Here is a 17,983-nt window from a genome sequence, read left to right on the forward strand (position 1 = left end):
ACTCAAAACAATCCTCCAGATCTAAGCTTTATGAAATGCAAACTGTGAGCAAATATCATAATTCCACATATAAGGAAATTATAATCTAAGGGGGAAAATAATCCAAACTTACTCTTGGCACTCTAAACCATTAAGAAACTGTTAAGGTGGAAGACATTATTCTTAGTAAAGCATCACAAGAATGGAGAAGCATGAATCCTATGTACTCAATTTTGATATGAGGACAATTAATGACAATTAAGGTTATGCGGGGGGGGGGGGAAGCAGAAAGAGGGACGAAGGGAGCGGGGTGGGGCCTTGGTGTGTGTCACACTTTGTGGGGGCAAGACATGATTGCAAGAGGGACTTTGCCTAACAATTGCAATCAATGTAACCTGGCTTATTGTACCCTCAATGAATCCCCAACAATAAAAAATTAAAAAAAAAAAAAAGAAAGAAACTGTTAAGGTGGCCTTTTATTGGATCTTGCCCTTTATTATGAGGTTCATGCAGTCTTAAGCTTGGATTTCAAAAACCATTAATAATTACCCTTAAATGGCAAACAAGAGGAAAATGTCATAACCAGGGTGGCGTGTCTGTAAAGACTATAAAAGTCTCATGATCCTGCTCAGCCCTGTACGCTCACATTTGACTCTTCTAGCTGCTTCACTGCCGGGCCATCAGGTCAGTGTGATTTTGGTACTACCTAGAACTCCTTCTGCTTAAACTCACCTAACCCTATTTCCTTATAGAATGGTGTGGGGGAAAATGGTCTGGAAGGAAAGAGGGATTATACCATCAAAAGGTATTAGCCATAAATTAGAAACTAAAATATGTGGCCAGGTAGTTTTCAGGACCACTGCCCAAGGCTGAGCCTGGTAGCTCATGCCTATAATCTTAACACTCTGGGATGCCAAGGAGTTTGAGACCAGCCCGAGCAAGAGCAAGACCCTGTCTCTACTAAAAATAGAAAAACTGGCTGGGCATTGTAGTGGGTGCCTATAGTCCCAGCTACACAGAAGCCTGAGGCAGGAGGATCACTTGAGGAGTTTGAGGCTACAGTGAGCTATGATGATGCCACTGCACTCCAGCTGGGGCAAAAGAGTGAGACTCTGTCTCCAAAAAAAAAAAAAAACAACCCAACAACAAAAACAAGGAAAGCGCAGCCTACAGAATGCAGACCAGGTACAAAGAAAGTGAAAAAGGTCAGGTCATTACTGATAAAAATACTTGCCTGCAGGAACTATCTCTTAACAGATGATTCTAAGAACAGACATTCCCTGTACTAAGTAATGACTTATTTGACTTACGCGATTCCCACCCTGAGCCTATCTTCTCTTCCCCTCTCTTTTCTTTACTCTCTCACTCTATGCTAAGAAAATGGCCCAATAACCCTAAAATCCTGCTGACAGCTCTCAGCATGAAATTCCACTTCAGCTTTCCGGTAAGCTCATTGTCTTCCCAATTTACAGGTCACCAGAATGAGTACTAAGAAGTCCCCTGAAGAACTGAGGAATATTTTTGAAAAATATGCAGCCAAAGAAGGTGATCCGGACCAGCTGTCCAAGGAAGAGCTGAAGCTATTGATTCAGGCTGAATTCCCCAATTTACTCAAAGTGAGTGCACCTCTGTGGATCCCGCCTAGCAGGACCTCTGGGTGGGAGGGGATGAAGAAGAAGTGAGAAGTTCAGGGTGGGAACGGCTCCATGGGAGGCATTGCTGGAGAGAAGGACACATGAAGGTGGGCTTTCTTCCCCTCAAGTCAGGCCACATTTCAGAAGGCAAGCTCCCAGAAAGCTAGGGCCAAGCCTCTATCCCACCCACTACCTCAGAACCTCCAGGACTACCCACAGTAAACCGAAGCGATGCCATGCTATGCCTGAAAGACCCGTAAGTTGCCACACAAACCCACTAAAGGCCTTGAGCCTGCATCCCCTACCTCTGTGCCAGGCAATAGGAAAACAAAGAGGACTGTCAAATAATGTCAATTGGCCATGGACAGACTTCATTTTTATATGTAAAACACCTCAACAAGAACAACACTTATTGTGGGCAAGTGAAGGGAAAATTACTAAGAGCAAACATCAAAAATAAGGGGTTTTGAGGCCAGGTGTGGTGGCTAAAGCCTGTAATCCTCGCACTCTGGGAGGCCAAGACAGGTGGACTGCCTAAGCTCACAGGTTGAAGAACAGCCTGAGCCAGAGCAAGACCCTGTCTCTAAAAATAGCCAGGCGCTGTGCAGGCACCTATACTCCCAGCTAATCAAGAGGCTGAGGCTTGAGCCAAGAGTTTGAGGTTGCTGTGAGCTGTGACGCCAGGACACTTCTACCCAGGGCGACTCAATAAGACTTTGTCTCAAAAAAAAAAAAAAACGGGGGCAGGGGGTGGCGTTTCCAGCTTAACTGCCTGGATGGGATTCTTGCTGAAGACAGGCAAGGGTGATAAGATATAAAGGGTGATCAGATTCGAGGGGTGGAGGATTTCTGCTAAACTGGCTTAGTAGGGTCAAACCGGACTCTACAAGGACAGACAGGGAAGCCCAAGGTTGGGCCTAGTCAAGCAGGGTACTCACAGGAAACTGACTAAAGTTTTGTTCACAGGAGAGAATCTTTGTCTCTTTGCAATTAAAAACCATCTTCACGATGGAAGCAACTGAAAAGTTGTTACATCCAACTAAGTCACTATTTAGCTCTAATTCAGAAGAAGAAAGCATTTACGTTAAGTATCCCTGATTTCCCAATTTTGACCAGAAATATCCTTTTTGCCAATATGGCAGTTGAAAAGAATTCTGTTTAGGATACTAAAAAGAAAAATAATTCTAAACATAATGACCTTATAATCTGATTTTGCCTCATTTTCTTAGAGTTGAAATATAAAAGAACTTTTAAAAATGGTTAAAGGGCTCGGTGCCTATAGCTCAAGCGGCTAAGGCACTAGCCACATACACCAGAGCTGGCGGGTTCAAATCCAGCCCAGGCCTGACAAACAACAATGACAACTACAACCAAAAATCAGCCAGGCGTTGTGATAGGCACCTGTAGACTCAAGCTACTTGGAAGGCTGAGGCAAGAGAATCACTTAAGCCCAGGAGTTGGAGGTTCTGTGAGCTGTGACACCGTGGCACTCTACCCAGAGCAACAGCTTGAGGCTGTCTCAAAAAAATAAAAATAAATAAAATAAAAATGGTTAAAGGCAATAGCAGAGAAGGGTACTTTTTAATTAAAAAGGAAAACAAGGGCGGCGCCTGTGGCTCAAGGAGTAGGGCGCCGGTCCCACATGCCAGAGGTGGCGGGTTCAAACCTAGCCCTGGCCAAAAACCAAAAAAAAAAGAAAGGAAAACAAAATAGTTTGAGAAATTTTAAATTAAAAAAAAAAAAAACTTCACTTTCTCCAAAAATAAGACAAATAATAACCTAACAAGAAAACCTAGGCAATCTACTCAAACAAGTTGTTTTGAAAAGGTAAGACTTGGAGGCCCGGTGCAATGGTTGACGCCTTATAATCCTAGCACTTTAAGAGGGTGGATTGCTTGAGTTTAGGAGTTAGAGACCGAGACAAGCCTGAGCAAGAGTAAGACCCTGTCTCTACTAAAAATAGGAAGAAAATAAAAATAAAACCAAAGTAGCCCAGCATGGTGGCAGGCACCTGTACTCACAGCTACTTTGGAGGTTGAAGGAGGAGGATTGAATAAGCCTAGGAGTTCGAGGTTGCTATGAGTTAGGCTGATGCCATGGCAGACTAGCCTAGGCAATAGAGTGAAATTGTGTCTCCCCCCCACCCCCAAAAAAGTAAAGATTTTAATAAAAGTAAAGAGGTGACAAATTTTTTATATTTTATGTATTTCCTACAAAAACCAAGTAAGACTTTTATAATTTGGTAAAGCGTAAGAAGACCAACAGAAAGTTTTGAAACAATGAGTTTTGCAAGCCAGCTTATAAAGTCATGTGGCTAATGGTAGTTCCATGGGGATTACTAAGATTTTCCAGCTATATACTCTGTTTATACATATGTCATCATCTCGTGTGGTCTAGAATCTAGCAAATGCATCTAAAAAACAGTGCTTTATATTTATAAACAGATGCAGAATAATTAACTTACAGTTTGGTCTTGGGATCATAGCGAAGTCCAAAGCGTCTCTGTAGAAATCTTAAGTGTTTAAAATATATATTGCCATAGAGATGTGGTGTACAATATGAATAATCTCAGCACTACATCAAACTGATTAAAATGGTAAACTTAATGTTATGTGTTTTTTTACAACAATTTATATATAAATAAGTATACAGTCTAATTTGAAATTGACATAAACCAAACTGTTATTATACCAGGTTTCCTAAGTACTATTTTGCCACAAATACACTCCTATCTGAAAGTCTAAGTGGTGATCGCTGCACAATTTTAGTTTTATGGAAGAGACAAAAATGAAGTCTGCTTAAGACACAACAGAAACAGCAGTAGTCAGAAAGCCTGAAACATGATCTCATGAAACAACCCAGCAGCAGTTGTCCAAGCATGCCCCTAGAACAGCAGCAAAAATAGATTCTCAGAAATCTAGTGAATCAGAAATTCTGGATGTGGGGCCATCAATCTGTATTTACTATGGTCAGCAAAGCCAGCTGGTGATTCTAACACATGCTAAAGTGTGATGGGAACCACTGATAAAACAAGTCATTTTGGGAAAAAAAAAAAAGTCATTTTGCACAGCCTGAGATTCAGGAAAAACTGAAGTGGTGGCTAGTTAATGGGTTTGGCTCTGAAGCCAAAGTTTGGACCCCAAGCCCTCTGCTAATGAGCTATGGGCCCTGGAGCAAGTTACTGGCTCTCTCTGAGCCTATTTCCTCACCTGTAAAGTGGATCTCCCCCACAGGGTGGTTGTGAGGATTACAGAGATAAAAACCAGCTGACAGGGCCAGGAGTGGTGGCTCACCCCTGTAATCCTAGCCCTCTGGGAGGCCGAGACAGGTGGATTGCCTGAGCTCACCAGTTCCAGACCAGCCTGAGCAAGAGTGAGACCCCATCTCTACTAAAAATAGAAAACCTGAGGCCAGAGGACCACTTGAGCCCAAGAATTGGAGGTTGCTGTGAGCTGTGACGCCACGGCACTCTACCCAGGGTGACAGCTTGAAACGCTGTCTCAAAAAAAAAAAGGAAAGAAAAGAGAAAGAAAAAAACAGCTCCCAGGACACCTTGGGGGCGTAGGTACCTCAGCAGTTCCAGTGGAGCCCACAGACACCCCTCACAGAAGAATGTTTTAGTTTTTTTGTTTTTCTTGAGACAAAGTCTCACTTTGTCAATGGTATGATAGCTCACAGCAACCTCCAATTCGTGGGCTTAGTGTCTTGCCTGAGCCTCCAGAGTAACTGGGACTATAGGCGCCTTCCACAACACCCGGCTATTTTTAGAAATGAGGTCTTGCTCTGGCTCAGGCTGGTCTCGAACCTGTGAGATCAGGCAATCCACCAGCCTTGGTCTCCCAGAGTGCCGGAATTACAGACATGAGCCACTGTGTCTGACAAAAGAATGTTTTTATAAGCAAAAAGAAAAAGATATAAGATCACATAAGAAACCAATTATATTATAATCTGCATTATATTAAAATAATAAATATGTGATGGGGGGGATAACCAGTTCTGAAACATGGAACAACAGTACAGCTGAAGCGGGTTTGTCCCCTCTACCACAAACTCAAGCCTCCCCCTTGCAGTACAGACCCAGGGCCTCAGTTTTCAGAGACTGAGTAGCAGTAACTGATTTCATTTTTTTTCTTCCCTCCAACATCCCATCTTTTTTGTCTAAAACCAGGGTCCAAACACCCTAGATGACCTGTTTCAAGAATTGGACAAGAATGGAGATGGGGAAGTTAGTTTTGAAGAATTCCAACTGTTTGTAAAGAAGATATCCCAGTGAAGGAAAAAATGAAAAATTATTCCTGACCCCAAAGGAAGAGCACATGGGCTGGGCCTACCCTATGTGGCATCGCCAATGTCTTGGTTTAAATCTTTGCAATGGTAATGATCCAGCTATGAGGTGCAATTATTTCTAATAAAGAAATTCTTAGACATGCCTCACCTTGTCAAGTAATGACCTTCATAACTTACTAGATGTGAAAGCAAACTTAGTGTCACTCATCTAATTCTACAGATTAAAAATTTAAAAAAAAAAAAACAAAGAGCAGAGAGAGGGAAGGAGGGAGGGGGATGGGGTCTTGATGTGTGCCACACCTTTTGGTGGCAAGACACGATTGTAAGAGGGACTTTTTTTTTTTTTTTTTGAGACAGAGCCTCAAGCTGTTGCCCTGGGTAGAGTGCTGTAGCATCATAGCTCACAGCAACCTCAAACTCCTGGGCTCAAGCGAGTCTCCTGTCTCCGCCTCCCAAGTAGCTGGGACTACAGGCACCCGCCACTACGCTGGCTATTTTTTGGTTGCAGCCATCATTGTTGTTTGGCGGGCCCAGGCTGGATTCGAACCTGCCAGCTCAGGTGTATGTGGCTGGCGCCTTAGCCAATTGAGCCACAGGTGTCGAGCCTGTAAGAGGGACTTTACCTAACAAATGCAATCAGTGTAACCTGGTTTCTTATATCCTCAATGAATCCCCAACAATAAATTAAAAAAAAAAAAAAAAGGAGGGCCAAAACAGCTCCATAATTTAGTACAAGAGTAGAGAGATGGTGTGGGAAGCTTGAAAAGAATCCTAAAACACCAAACCAACTTCCTCTGTCCACTTTTCCACCAGAATAATGCTGTTCCTTCCCCTCCCCCAACCCCAGCCACTAAACTGCTCACTCAGCACTCACAGCATTCCCAATTTCAACTCTCTTGCTATTCACCAACTAGTGGAAATAGACCTCACAAAACACCCTTGTATTTCAGCCATCTCCCAGCACTCACTGTACTCTGTAAATTAATGATGATGGAGGAAAGAGAAGAAACAAATGCCCACTCATCACTTACAGGTGAACACGGGTCTTTAGGTCCAATGCCTCCTGGGTACAGGTTTGTGATGTGTAATATAAAAGGTCCCAGGGGACCAGGTGCAGTGGCTCATACCTGTAATCCCAGCATTTTGAGAGATCAAGACAGGAGGCCAGGAGTTCAAGACCACCCTCAGCAAAATAGCAAGACCCCTGTCTCTACAAAAATTAAGAACAAAAAAAAGCTAGGTGTAGTAGTGTGTGCCTATAATCCCAGCTACTCAGGAGGCTCAGTTGGGTGGATCCCTTGAGTCCAGAAGCAGGAAGCTGCACTGAACTATGACTGGGCCTCTGCACTCCAGGATGGGCAATAGAATGAGAGCCTGTGTCCCAAACAAAACAAAAAGAAAAGAAAAAATAACAAATGATCTTGGGCCCTTCCACCAGGCTCTGTAGCTCTGAGGAAACAGCCCTCAAATTTCACTTGCCGAGTCCAACTGAGGGTAAGGAGGGTAGGGAGTATGGAAGAAGAAACACAGAGAAGGTTACATTTCTTGTACCCTTATGAGATAGAGTTGAAGTTCAAGTTAGTCCAAGTTACCAATGGCCCAAACTGGCCTAGAAAGCCAGTCACCAAAACGCCTGGCAGCTGAGACTTTATATCCCCTTTATCTGCACTGCAACTACCCTACCTTCCAAATGTCCAAACACTATGAATATAGGGTCCCGCTGCATTGTGTAGTCTCTCTTGGCCTTTTTTTCTTTTATCATTATCACCCTCCTAAGAAGCCATGTTAAATGCTTTTTTCCTAATCAACTCTCTCAAAGAAATTTTAATTGCACAGAAATACTGTATGCATCTATTTATTTACGTTTATGTGTCTGTGCTACAAACACAGAGCAACATTTATATTTTATTCATAAAAAAAAAACAACTGTAACCTCCTTGGGAGCAAAATCACACTCATGCATTTGAATGATGCTCTTCAATTTTTTTTTTAAGAGGCAGGGTTTCACTCTGTTGCCCAGGCTGGCGTTCAGTGTCACAATCATAGATTTCCTTCCTCAAACCTCCCAAATAACCACACACCACAGGTGTGTACCACCACACCTGGCCAATCGTTTTATTTTGACTTCACGTTCTAGAGAGCCAACACTGCCATGTTTTCCTTCTATTGGATCATGTCCACGTTTGAAATGTAGAAATAATACTGTTTTTCAAACTACACAAGCCCACTCAATGATTCTTCTATACCACCCTACCATTAAGCTGACAATCACTGCCTACAAAATATTGCCTTTGACTTGAATTTTTTATTTTAACCTACTGAACTTGAAACTGTCTGGGGGGTCTGTCAGTCAAGTTGGCTAGTGTCATCTTCCCAGTAGCAGGAAGGCTTCCCACGGTGGGCCAAGGAGCATGTGCCTACCCTCCTACCTAGGGCAGACCTGAAGGGAAAGAGGCCTGTCCACAGGCAGAACAAGGCCAGGCTCATCTCTGCAGAGTTTGAGCTCTGAGACGGGGAAGTCCCAGTTGGTATAAGCACAAGGGGAGGCCAGAGTGCCAAAACTGAGGGAGACTAAAGACAAGTAGGTAGTAGATAGTAACTCCAAACACAGGATAATTGGAGTACATATATTCAAATTGCTTGAATATATGCTAAAAAACTGCTCTGCAGGTATGAACTAAAAACTAATATCAGTGGTTCCACATTAGCAGAGGACCAGGTGGATCAGGGACAGGGATGGGAGAACCACATTTCTATCCTTTTTTTTGGGGGGGGGAAGAGGGGGACGGGAGACAGAGTCTCACTTTGTTAACCTGGGTAGAGTACCATGGTGTAATAGCTTACCTCAGACTTCTGGGCTCAAGCAATCCTCTTGCCTCAACCTCCCGAGAAGCTGGGACTACAGGTGCCAGGCACAATGCCCCTCTACTTTTAGAGAAAGGGTGTCACTCTTGCTTAAGCTGGTCGTGAAATCCTGAGTTCAAGCAATCGACCCGCCTCAGCCTCCAGGACTGCTAAGGATTACAGTAGTGAGCCACCGTGCCCAGCCCATAGAACCACTTTTCATTTTATTTCTTATTGCATATTTTATTTTTGAACCATGTAGATGTGTGTCCTACTAAAAACAATAAAAGAAAGGTCTATGCTCTGGGAATCTACTGCAGAAATTATTCCAAAAAATTGAGGAGGAAGGAATCTTCCACAACACGTTCTATGAAGCAAACATCAACCTGATACCAAAACCAGGAAAAGACCCAACTAAAAAGGAGAATTTCAGACCAATTTCCCTATGCAATATAGATGCAAAAATTCTCAACAAAATCCTAGCCAATAGATTACAGCTTATCATCAAAAAAGTCATACATCATGATCAAGTAGGTTTCATTCCAGGGATGCAAGGCTGGTTTAACATATACAAGTCCATAAACATTATCAACCATATTAATAGAAGCAAAAATAAAGACCATATGATCCTCTCAATAGATGCAGAAAAAACATTTGATAAAATCCAGCATCCTTTTCTAATTAGAACACTCAAGAATATAGGCATAGGTGGCACATTTCTTAAACTGATCAAAGCTATCTATGACAAACCCATAACTAACATTTTACTGAATGGAGTAAAACTGAAAGCTTTTCCTCTCAGAACTGGAACCAGACAAGGTTGTCCTCTGTCACCATTACTATTCAACATAGTGCTGAAAGTTCTAGCCAATACAATTAGGCAAGACAAGGAAATAAAGGGCATCCAAATGGGACCAGAAGAAGTCAAACTCTCCCTCTTTGCTGATGTTATGATCTTATACTTATAGAACCCCAAAGACTCAACCACAAGACTCATGTAAGTCATCAAAAAATACAGTAATGTCTCAGGATATAAAGTTAATGTCCACAAGTCAGTAGCCTCTGTATACGCCAATAACAGTCAAGATGAGAGGCTAATTAAGGACACAACTCCCTTCACCACAGGGTCAAAGAAAATTAAATACCTAGGAATATACCTAACAAAAGAGGTGAAAGACCTCTATAAAGAAAATTATGAAACCCTAAGAAAGGAAATAGCAGAGGATATTAACAAATGGAAAAACAGGGCGGCGCCTGTGGCTCAGTGAGTAGGGCGCCAGCCCCATATGCCAAGGGTGGCAGGTTCAAACCCAGCCCCAGCCAAACTGCAACAAAAAAATACAACTATAGCAGAACCTCTGTAGTTGACCACCTCCTTAAGATGACCCAATTTTCATAGACCAGACATGCACCACATGCACCACATGTACATCAGTACAGTAGGCCTAGTTCCTTATGGTGACCACCTCCATATGTTGACCAGTTGTTACAATCCCTGGGGTGGTCAACCTACAAACATTCTATTGTATTTAACTTTGGGAAGAAAATATAATATGGAGATTTGAGAGGAAAAGGGCATGATTATGAACATTTCCCCTAATTAAAAAAATGAAATTCACTGGAAGCCATCTCAAACACTTAGAAACGTAACCAGAAAAATTGACTACTAACTTTCCACCCAGGAACAGAGCTTTGTAGACACAGCTAAGGGAATACTTAAATACAATTTGAATCATATGAATTCCACACAAGAATTCTCATGGTATCAAAACCCTTCCACATTTCTAATGACTCATTATATTCTACTGTAGAGATGCCCCTTAATAGACTTAACTATTTCCCCATTGTGGGGCATTTAGATTGTTTTCATTTCTGATTCTTCTTCCAAATGTTATAATGAGTATTTGTTCATATTTCCGTCAACACTTCAGATTTCCTTAGGAGAATTTCTGAGAAGTAAATGCCTGAATCAGAGGGTCTGGATATTTGTATGGCTTCCGAAACAGACCAACTAATTGCTTTACTAAAATATTATACTGACTTCTATCACTATAGCATTAGCTGGGGTTTTTTGGTTTGTTTGTTTTCTTGAAACAGTCTCACTTTGTCGCCCTTAGTAGATAGAGTGCTGTGATGTCATAGCTCACAGCAACCTCAAACTCTTGGGCTCAAGTGATTCTCTCCTCTGAGCCTTCCAAGTAGCCAAGACTACAAATGCCTGCCACAAACGCCCAGCTATTTTTAGGGACAGAGTCTTGTTCTTGCTCAGGCTGGTCTCCAACTCCTGAGTCCAGGCAATCCATCTGCCTCAGCTTCCCAGAGTGCTACGATTACAGCAAGCGGCCCTAACTGGTCTCATTTTAACAAGTTATCAATCACTATAGTACACACTTTTATTTGTTCCTGGTTTTAATAGGAATCCCTTACCAGTTCACCATTAAGTTTACTATTGGCTATGGGTTTGTAAGATATTCTTTTTCTTATTTAAGAAGTAAAAGGCTCTTTCTTCCTGGTTTGTTATGAGATTGTGGCCACCAAGATATGAATATTGAGCAGGAGTTCTTGCCTTTTTCTAATCAATATGATTTGTTAATTGATTTAATTCCTGGGATAAACGCACTATCCAATCCTGATCAATTATTCCTTAATGCTGTTAAATTTAAAAATTCTAATATTTCAATAAAGATTATCAGATTTCCACATCCTCATTCCTAACCAACATTAGTCTATAGTTTGGGTTTTTATTATTTGTTGTGTGTGATTTTGTTAGGTTCTAATGTCTAGATCACACTAACTGTGCAACTCAGCCTTATTCTACATATCAAATAGCCCCTCAAAGAGTAAATATACATCACCTATTTCAACTTGAACATATACAAAACACCTATTATGGGCAAGGCATCATGCAAGATGCCATAGAAATACAAATTTCCACACCTCTGAAATTCTAAATTAGTACATCTGGGATTAATCCAGGGAAAGGACTAACCCCAAAAAGTAGCATTTCGACCAGGATTTATAGGGAGCACCTTGCAGAAAGCATGAAATGGGCATTCAAAGAGAGAAAATACCCCAAGTCAACAAGTCATGTCCAAGCGCAAGGCAGTTCAGGAACACCCACATACACTATGTTTTAGCTGGAATGCCGAGTATGAGAAATATAGAAGGCACATGGCTTCAGATCATGAAAGTTCTTGCTTATCATGCTGAAGAGTCTGCCGAAGGTCAGAAAAAAAAAAACAGGAAGATTCATAGAGTGACATTCATGTAGAAGAGGTGGACACCAACAAAGAGTCTACAAGGGTGCTTGCAAGGAAAACAAGAGTGAAGGCCGAGCCATGCACTAGTCCTTCAAAGCCAACCACAGCCAGAATAGTGGTGACACTCAGAAAGTGTGTTGCAAAGCCACCTTCTCTGACAGCTGAGATTTACTGACATGGACAAATAATCATTTCAAGTTTAACCTTCAAGAAGTGGGAAAACAATGTGTGTCCATTGGGCGAGCCTTGTTGACCTCATTTCCAACACTGATCTTACTTCCCACATCCAACAGGGTTCACATGAATTTCCTCTCCAATCATTAGTACTAGCATTTTGTCAGCCAGGAAAACAGAATCCTCAATAGACTTTAGGCTCTACACAGGTCAAGATTTTATCTGTTCTCTTCACTGAATTATCCCCAAGTCTAGATTGGGACCTAGCAAGGAGGATGGGACTCAATTGATATCTGGTGAATGAAAGATTCTTGACTATCTAGTCTTGAAATGCTGGTGATTCTTTCCAAAAGCTGCTCTGGCCTCCATCTCTTTCTGTAGCAATACCTGTGCTACCCCAGCCTCACAGGCCAAGGCTGCCCAACAGTCGACCGCATGCCATTTCTACAGTCTTTTCTCCCCTTCCATCCCTCAAGTTCCCTGGCCAATTGAACCAGAAAGCACACATTCTACAGAAATGCCTTCCATTTTTTGAGACTTTGGAAAAAAAAAAAAAATAAGAAGTTAATTAATGAATCCATACTGAACCTCTGAGTCAAAGCATTCTATAATAGACATACTTTCATATGATAATGTGAATGTTACTTTTTTATTATTATTATTTGCTCAATATTTTGTTGCACCAAACAAAAAAACAAAAAAAAAAGGCCTTGAGGAATGACTAGAGAATTTGCATAACATGTCCCAGGTGACCAATATTACCTAATTGGTTCCTATTGCCTTCAGGATTGACACTGACACTCCTGCACTGCCACAAACCAGCACCTGTCTCCCTTTTTTCCCCTATGATTCCAACAAGAGCCATGTGCTTCAGCCAAGCTACTAGCTACTTTATGACAAAATCTTGGACATTCTGGCCTAGAGTATGCCTCCTCCCCATTCTACCAAGTGTCAGCCTTCGACAATCTTCCCTTCTCATTCTAAGTCACAATATTTTTTCCTGACTCTGAATTCCTTTATTTATTTATTTTTCTTTCTTTCTTTTTTTTTTTTTTTGCAACAGAATCTCACTTTGTTACCCTGGGTAGAGTGCCATTGCATCATAGCTCACAGCAATCTCAAACTCCTGGGCTCCAGCGATCCTCTTGCCTCAGCCTCCCAAGTAGCTGGGACTACAGGTGCCCGCCACAACAACCAGCTATTTTTTAGACACAGGGTCTAACTCTTGCTCACACTGGTCTCAAACTCCTGAGCTAAAGCAATCCACCCACTTGGCCTCCCAAAGTGCTAAGATTACGGCCAGCCCTGACTCTGAATGCTTAAGTATCTGTAGTCTACATGCAATGCCCAATACTGTGGCTAAGAGACAGAAGTAGCTGTTGGCATTTTAAGTAATTAAAATTAAATAAAATTAAAATACAGTTCCTTGGACATACTGGCTCAATTTTAAGTGCTCCATAGCCCCATGAGGCTAATAGCTGCGGTGCTGGATGGCACGGATATAGAATATTCTATCATGGCAGGACAGGTAGCAATAATGGCGGCACACGCTCACACTGCCCATACATCTAGTAGTGGTACACAAGTCTTTCTCTGAATCCCCAGCTAAACTGCAAGTGGAGGGCTGTGGCAGCAGCTCTTTTATAACACACCATGTTTAGGACACACTTATGTGGACAAGCAACAAATACACAGTGACAGTTTTCTTTTTAGTAATCTCTTCCCACTAGCATTCATTATTTCTTTTTTTTTTATTTTTTATTTTTTTTTATTTTTTTTTGGTAGAGACAGAGTCTCACTTTATCACCCTCGGTAGAATGCCATGGCATCACACAGCTCACAGCAACCTCCAACTCCTGGGCTTAAGCAATTCTCTTGCCTCAGCCTCCCAAGTAGCTGGGACTACAGGCGCCCACCACAACGCCCAGCTATTTTTTGGTTTGCAGTTCAGCCGGGGCCGGGTTTGAACCTGCCACCCTCGGTATATGGGGCCGGCGCCCTACCGACTGAGCCACAGGCGCCGCCCAGCATTCATTATTTCTACTGCAAAAAATCTTTCAAGGAGAGCGGCGCCTGTGGCTCAGTGAGTAGGGCGCGGGCCCCATATGCCGAGGGTGGTGGGTTCGGACCCAGCCCCGGCCAAACTGCAACAGAAAAATAGGTGGGCGCCTATAGTCCCAGCTGCTCGGGAGGCTGAGGCAAGAGAATCGCCTAAGCCCAAGAGTTAGAGGTTGCTGTGAGCTGTGACACCACAGCACTCTACCCGAGGGCGGTACAGTGAGACTCTGTCTCTACAAAAAAAAAAAAAAAAAAAAAATCTTTCAAGTGGTTGAAATATCTATTCCTAAGACGTTTCCCACAGAACTCAAAGTACAAGAGCTTTAAAATGCATTAGTATTAAAGCCTAGCACAGTGGCTCACACTTATAATACTAGCACTCTGAGAGGCCGAGGCAGGTGGACTGCTTGAGCTCAAGAGTTCAAGACCAGCCCAAGCAAGAGGGTTTTTTTTTTCTAAAAAAAAAAAAAAAAAAACAGCTGGACAATGTGGCAGGTACCTGCAGCCCCAGATACTTGGGAGGCTGAGGCAAGAGGATTGCTTGAGCCTGAGAGTTTGAGGCTGCTGTGAGCTATGATGCAATGGCACTCTACCCAAGGAGACAGGGGGAGACTATCTCAAAAATAAATAAATAAATAAATGGGCTTGGCGTCCCCACAGCTCAATTGAGTAGGGTGCTGGCAATACATACACAGAGGCTGGCAGGTTCCAGCCTGACCTGGGCCTGCTAAACAACAACAACTGTAACCAAAAAATATCCAGGCGTTGTGGCAGGCACCTGTAGTCCCAGCTACTCAGGAGGCTGAGGCAAGAGAATCACCTAAGCCCAAGAGTTTGAGGTTGCTGTGAGCTGTTGACACCAGGGCACTCTACCAAGGGGGACATAGTGAGACTCTGTCTCAAAAAAAAAAAAAAATGCATTAGCTTTGAAGTACTCATTTAGTCATGCTTTTATTGTTAACAATAGGGACCACCTTTGTGATTCACTAAAAGGAGCTCACCCCAAACAGTAGATTTGGTTAAGGAGAAAGGGTAGGAGAAAAAGATGCCCTAGCCTTTAGTCAGCAGCCATCATGTCTGGAAGGGATATTTTTCTTTCTTTTTTTTTTAACCAACTTTTTGGGAGTATAATTGACAAATACAAATTGTAAACATTCAAGGTGTAGAACAACAAAAAACAATTCTTTTTGAGACAAGAGACTTGCTCTATTGCTCTCACTAAAATGCAGTGGCCGCCAATGGCATTGTAATAGCTTACTATAACCTTCAATTTCTGGGGACTCATGCGATCCTCCTGCCTTAGCCTCCCAAAGTACTACGATTACAGGTGTGCACCACCACACCCGGCCAACATGATGTTTTCATATACATAGTATACAATAAAGCAAACTCTTATAACATATCTATCACCTCACACAGTTACATGTATGCATGTGTGTGGGTAAGAATACTCGGGATCTACTCTCAGCAAATTTCCTTTTTTTTTTTTTTGAGACAGAGCCTCAAGCTGTCGCCCTGGGTAGAGTGCCATGGCGTCACAGCTCACACAACCTCCAACTCCTGGGCTTTAGCGAGTCTCCTGCCTCCGCCTCCCAAGTAGCTGGGACTACAGGCACCCGCCACAATGCCCGGTTATTTTTTGGTTGCAGCCGTCATTGTTGTTTGGCAGGCCCTGGGCTGGATTCGAACCCGCCAGATCAGGTGTATGTGGCTGGCGCCTTAGCCACTTGAGCCACAGGCACTGAGCCTACTCTTAGCAAATTTCAAGTAATTAATCCTATATTATTAGCTATAGTCACCATACTATACACTAGGTCTCCACAACTTGTTCATCATTATTTTTTTGTAGAACTTGTTCATCCCGTAGCCGGGCGTTGTTGCGGGCACCTGTAGTCCCAGCTACTAGGGAGGCTGGGGCAAAAGAATCACTTGAGCCCAAGAGTTTGAGGTTGCTGTGAGCTATGATGCCAAAGCACTCTACTGAGGGTGACAAAGCAAGACTGTCAGAAAAAAAAAATTTTTTTAAAGAATTTATTAATCTTATCACTGCAAGTTGGCAGCCTTTGACTATTATCTCTCATCCTGACCCCTGATTGTGGTAAATTCCACATACTTCGTGTAAGTGAGATCATACAGTATTAATCTTTCTGTGCCTGGCTTATTTCACTTAACACATCCTCCACGTTTATCCATATTGTTGCAAAAGGCAAGATTTCTTTCCTTTTTGATGCTGAATAATATTCCATTATCTGTGTGTACATACACATACTTTTCTTCATTCATTTGTCTGTCAACAACCACTCAGGATTATTCTGTATCTTGGCTGTTGTGAATAATACTGCCATGAACATGGGAATGTAGATATCTCTTGAACATATTAATTTCTTATCTTTTGGATATATACCTGTGAGTGAGATTGCCAGATCATATGTAGTTTGTAATTTTTTGAGGTACCTCCATATCATTTTCCTTATGGCTATACCAATTTATATTCTCATCAGTAGTGTGCAAGGATTCCATTTCAGGAGAAATTTTCTTTCTCTGGGTAAAAAGCAATTACCTCAGCCCTTAGCCTGGTATCAACTCTGAACCTACCATCCCCACAGAGTAGGATCAAATGACAACCAGGCTCCTAGACTGGTCCATAAAAGGCTACTTCGCCCACAAGGCTACCTGTGTTCTTGATGACTGTTTTTATGGCAAAAAAAGGTTTTTAGCACAAACTCAACTCCAAATGACTTGTATAAGATTTTTTTGTTAGTTGGGAGATACTTATTTCAACATTGTAAATGCAAATCAGTTTACAAAGTAATCAAAGTTGCCTAAAAGGTTACTAAGTGAGTTGTCTGCGTTTTTGTTAAATACCTCTTAATTTACATTCCATATGAACTCATGAAAAAATAATAGAGATGAAGAAAATATTTTGAATAAGGCTTCAGCTAAAAGAAGGCAAATGCTGTGAGCGGCGCCATGGCTCAAAGGAGTAGGGCACCATCCCCATATGCTGGAGGTGGCAGGTTCAAACCCAGCCCTGGCCCAAAAAAAAAAAAAAAGAAGGCAAATGTTGTGCATTAATTATGCTTAATGTATAACACACATTACTTTTCACCTGCATTGACTTTTAATTACATGTGACAGTTTCACAAATCAACTATGGCATATGTAAAATTAATTTTAATTCTGAAAATTCCTGAATCAAATAGGGATAAATGAAGTCAAATCTATGATAAACAATGAAAATTGAAATAACATCAAATACTGAAGTCTCAAATATCCAATAGCCTCCTATTAAAATGCTTTTAATTTAGGAGGGGAGGGGCAATATGGGAGGAGGGAGGGTATTCGGCGGGTGGGGGACCTCACCTAATGTCATGATGCCGTGGTACATTTCAAAACTACTAAGAAATGAGTATAATTGTGATGGATGTGTTACTTAGTTCAATGTAAGCATTTCACATTGTATATTGAAGCAGTACCCTGAACCCCATAAATGCATCAACGTACAAAGTTATGATTTAACAAAAAACAATTTGAAAAAATGCTTTCAATTTCTCACTTCTCCTTACCAATGCCACCATCCATTGTGCAAAGGCTCATATATTTTGAAGAGGGAATGTGAATTCTGTTTTCAGGGTGTTAAATCCTATGTAAATTCAGATTTCTTTAAAGTTACCTTTTTCAACAAATATAAAAGGAATGATTAAAATTAAGTATATCCACATGCCTTTTTACACATTAGATTGAGAT

The 17,983-nt window shown here is 41.8% G+C and overlaps 2 protein-coding genes across 4 annotated transcripts in view; one reads left to right on the forward strand and one right to left on the reverse strand.

Annotated features, from left to right (window-relative positions):
* The window catches only part of CTPS2 (CTP synthase 2), a 140,524-nt gene that overhangs the window by 61,114 nt on the left and 61,427 nt on the right, over positions 1–17,983 (reverse strand). The window lies entirely within an intron of this gene.
* S100G (S100 calcium binding protein G) lies at positions 528–6,043 on the forward strand. The gene is made up of 3 exons (XM_053579865.1): positions 528–663; positions 1,452–1,595; positions 5,782–6,043. Exons 1-3 carry the CDS (start codon positions 598–600, stop codon positions 5,884–5,886), a joined length of 315 nt encoding a protein of 104 aa, XP_053435840.1. The 5' UTR covers positions 528–597; the 3' UTR covers positions 5,887–6,043.

This window comes from Nycticebus coucang, chromosome X (assembly GCF_027406575.1).
Source record: "Nycticebus coucang isolate mNycCou1 chromosome X, mNycCou1.pri, whole genome shotgun sequence".
Taxonomy (NCBI): domain Eukaryota; kingdom Metazoa; phylum Chordata; class Mammalia; order Primates; family Lorisidae; genus Nycticebus; species Nycticebus coucang.

Coding starts and splice junctions, on each gene's coding strand:
- S100G (XM_053579865.1), top strand. CDS start 598: ATGATCCTGCTCAGCCCTGTACGCTCACATTTGACTCTTCTAGCTGCT. Junction 664..1,451: donor CTTCACTGCCGGGCCATCAG/GTCAGTGTGATT, acceptor CCCAATTTACAG/GTCACCAGAATGAGTACTAA. Junction 1,596..5,781: donor AATTCCCCAATTTACTCAAA/GTGAGTGCACCT, acceptor GTCTAAAACCAG/GGTCCAAACACCCTAGATGA.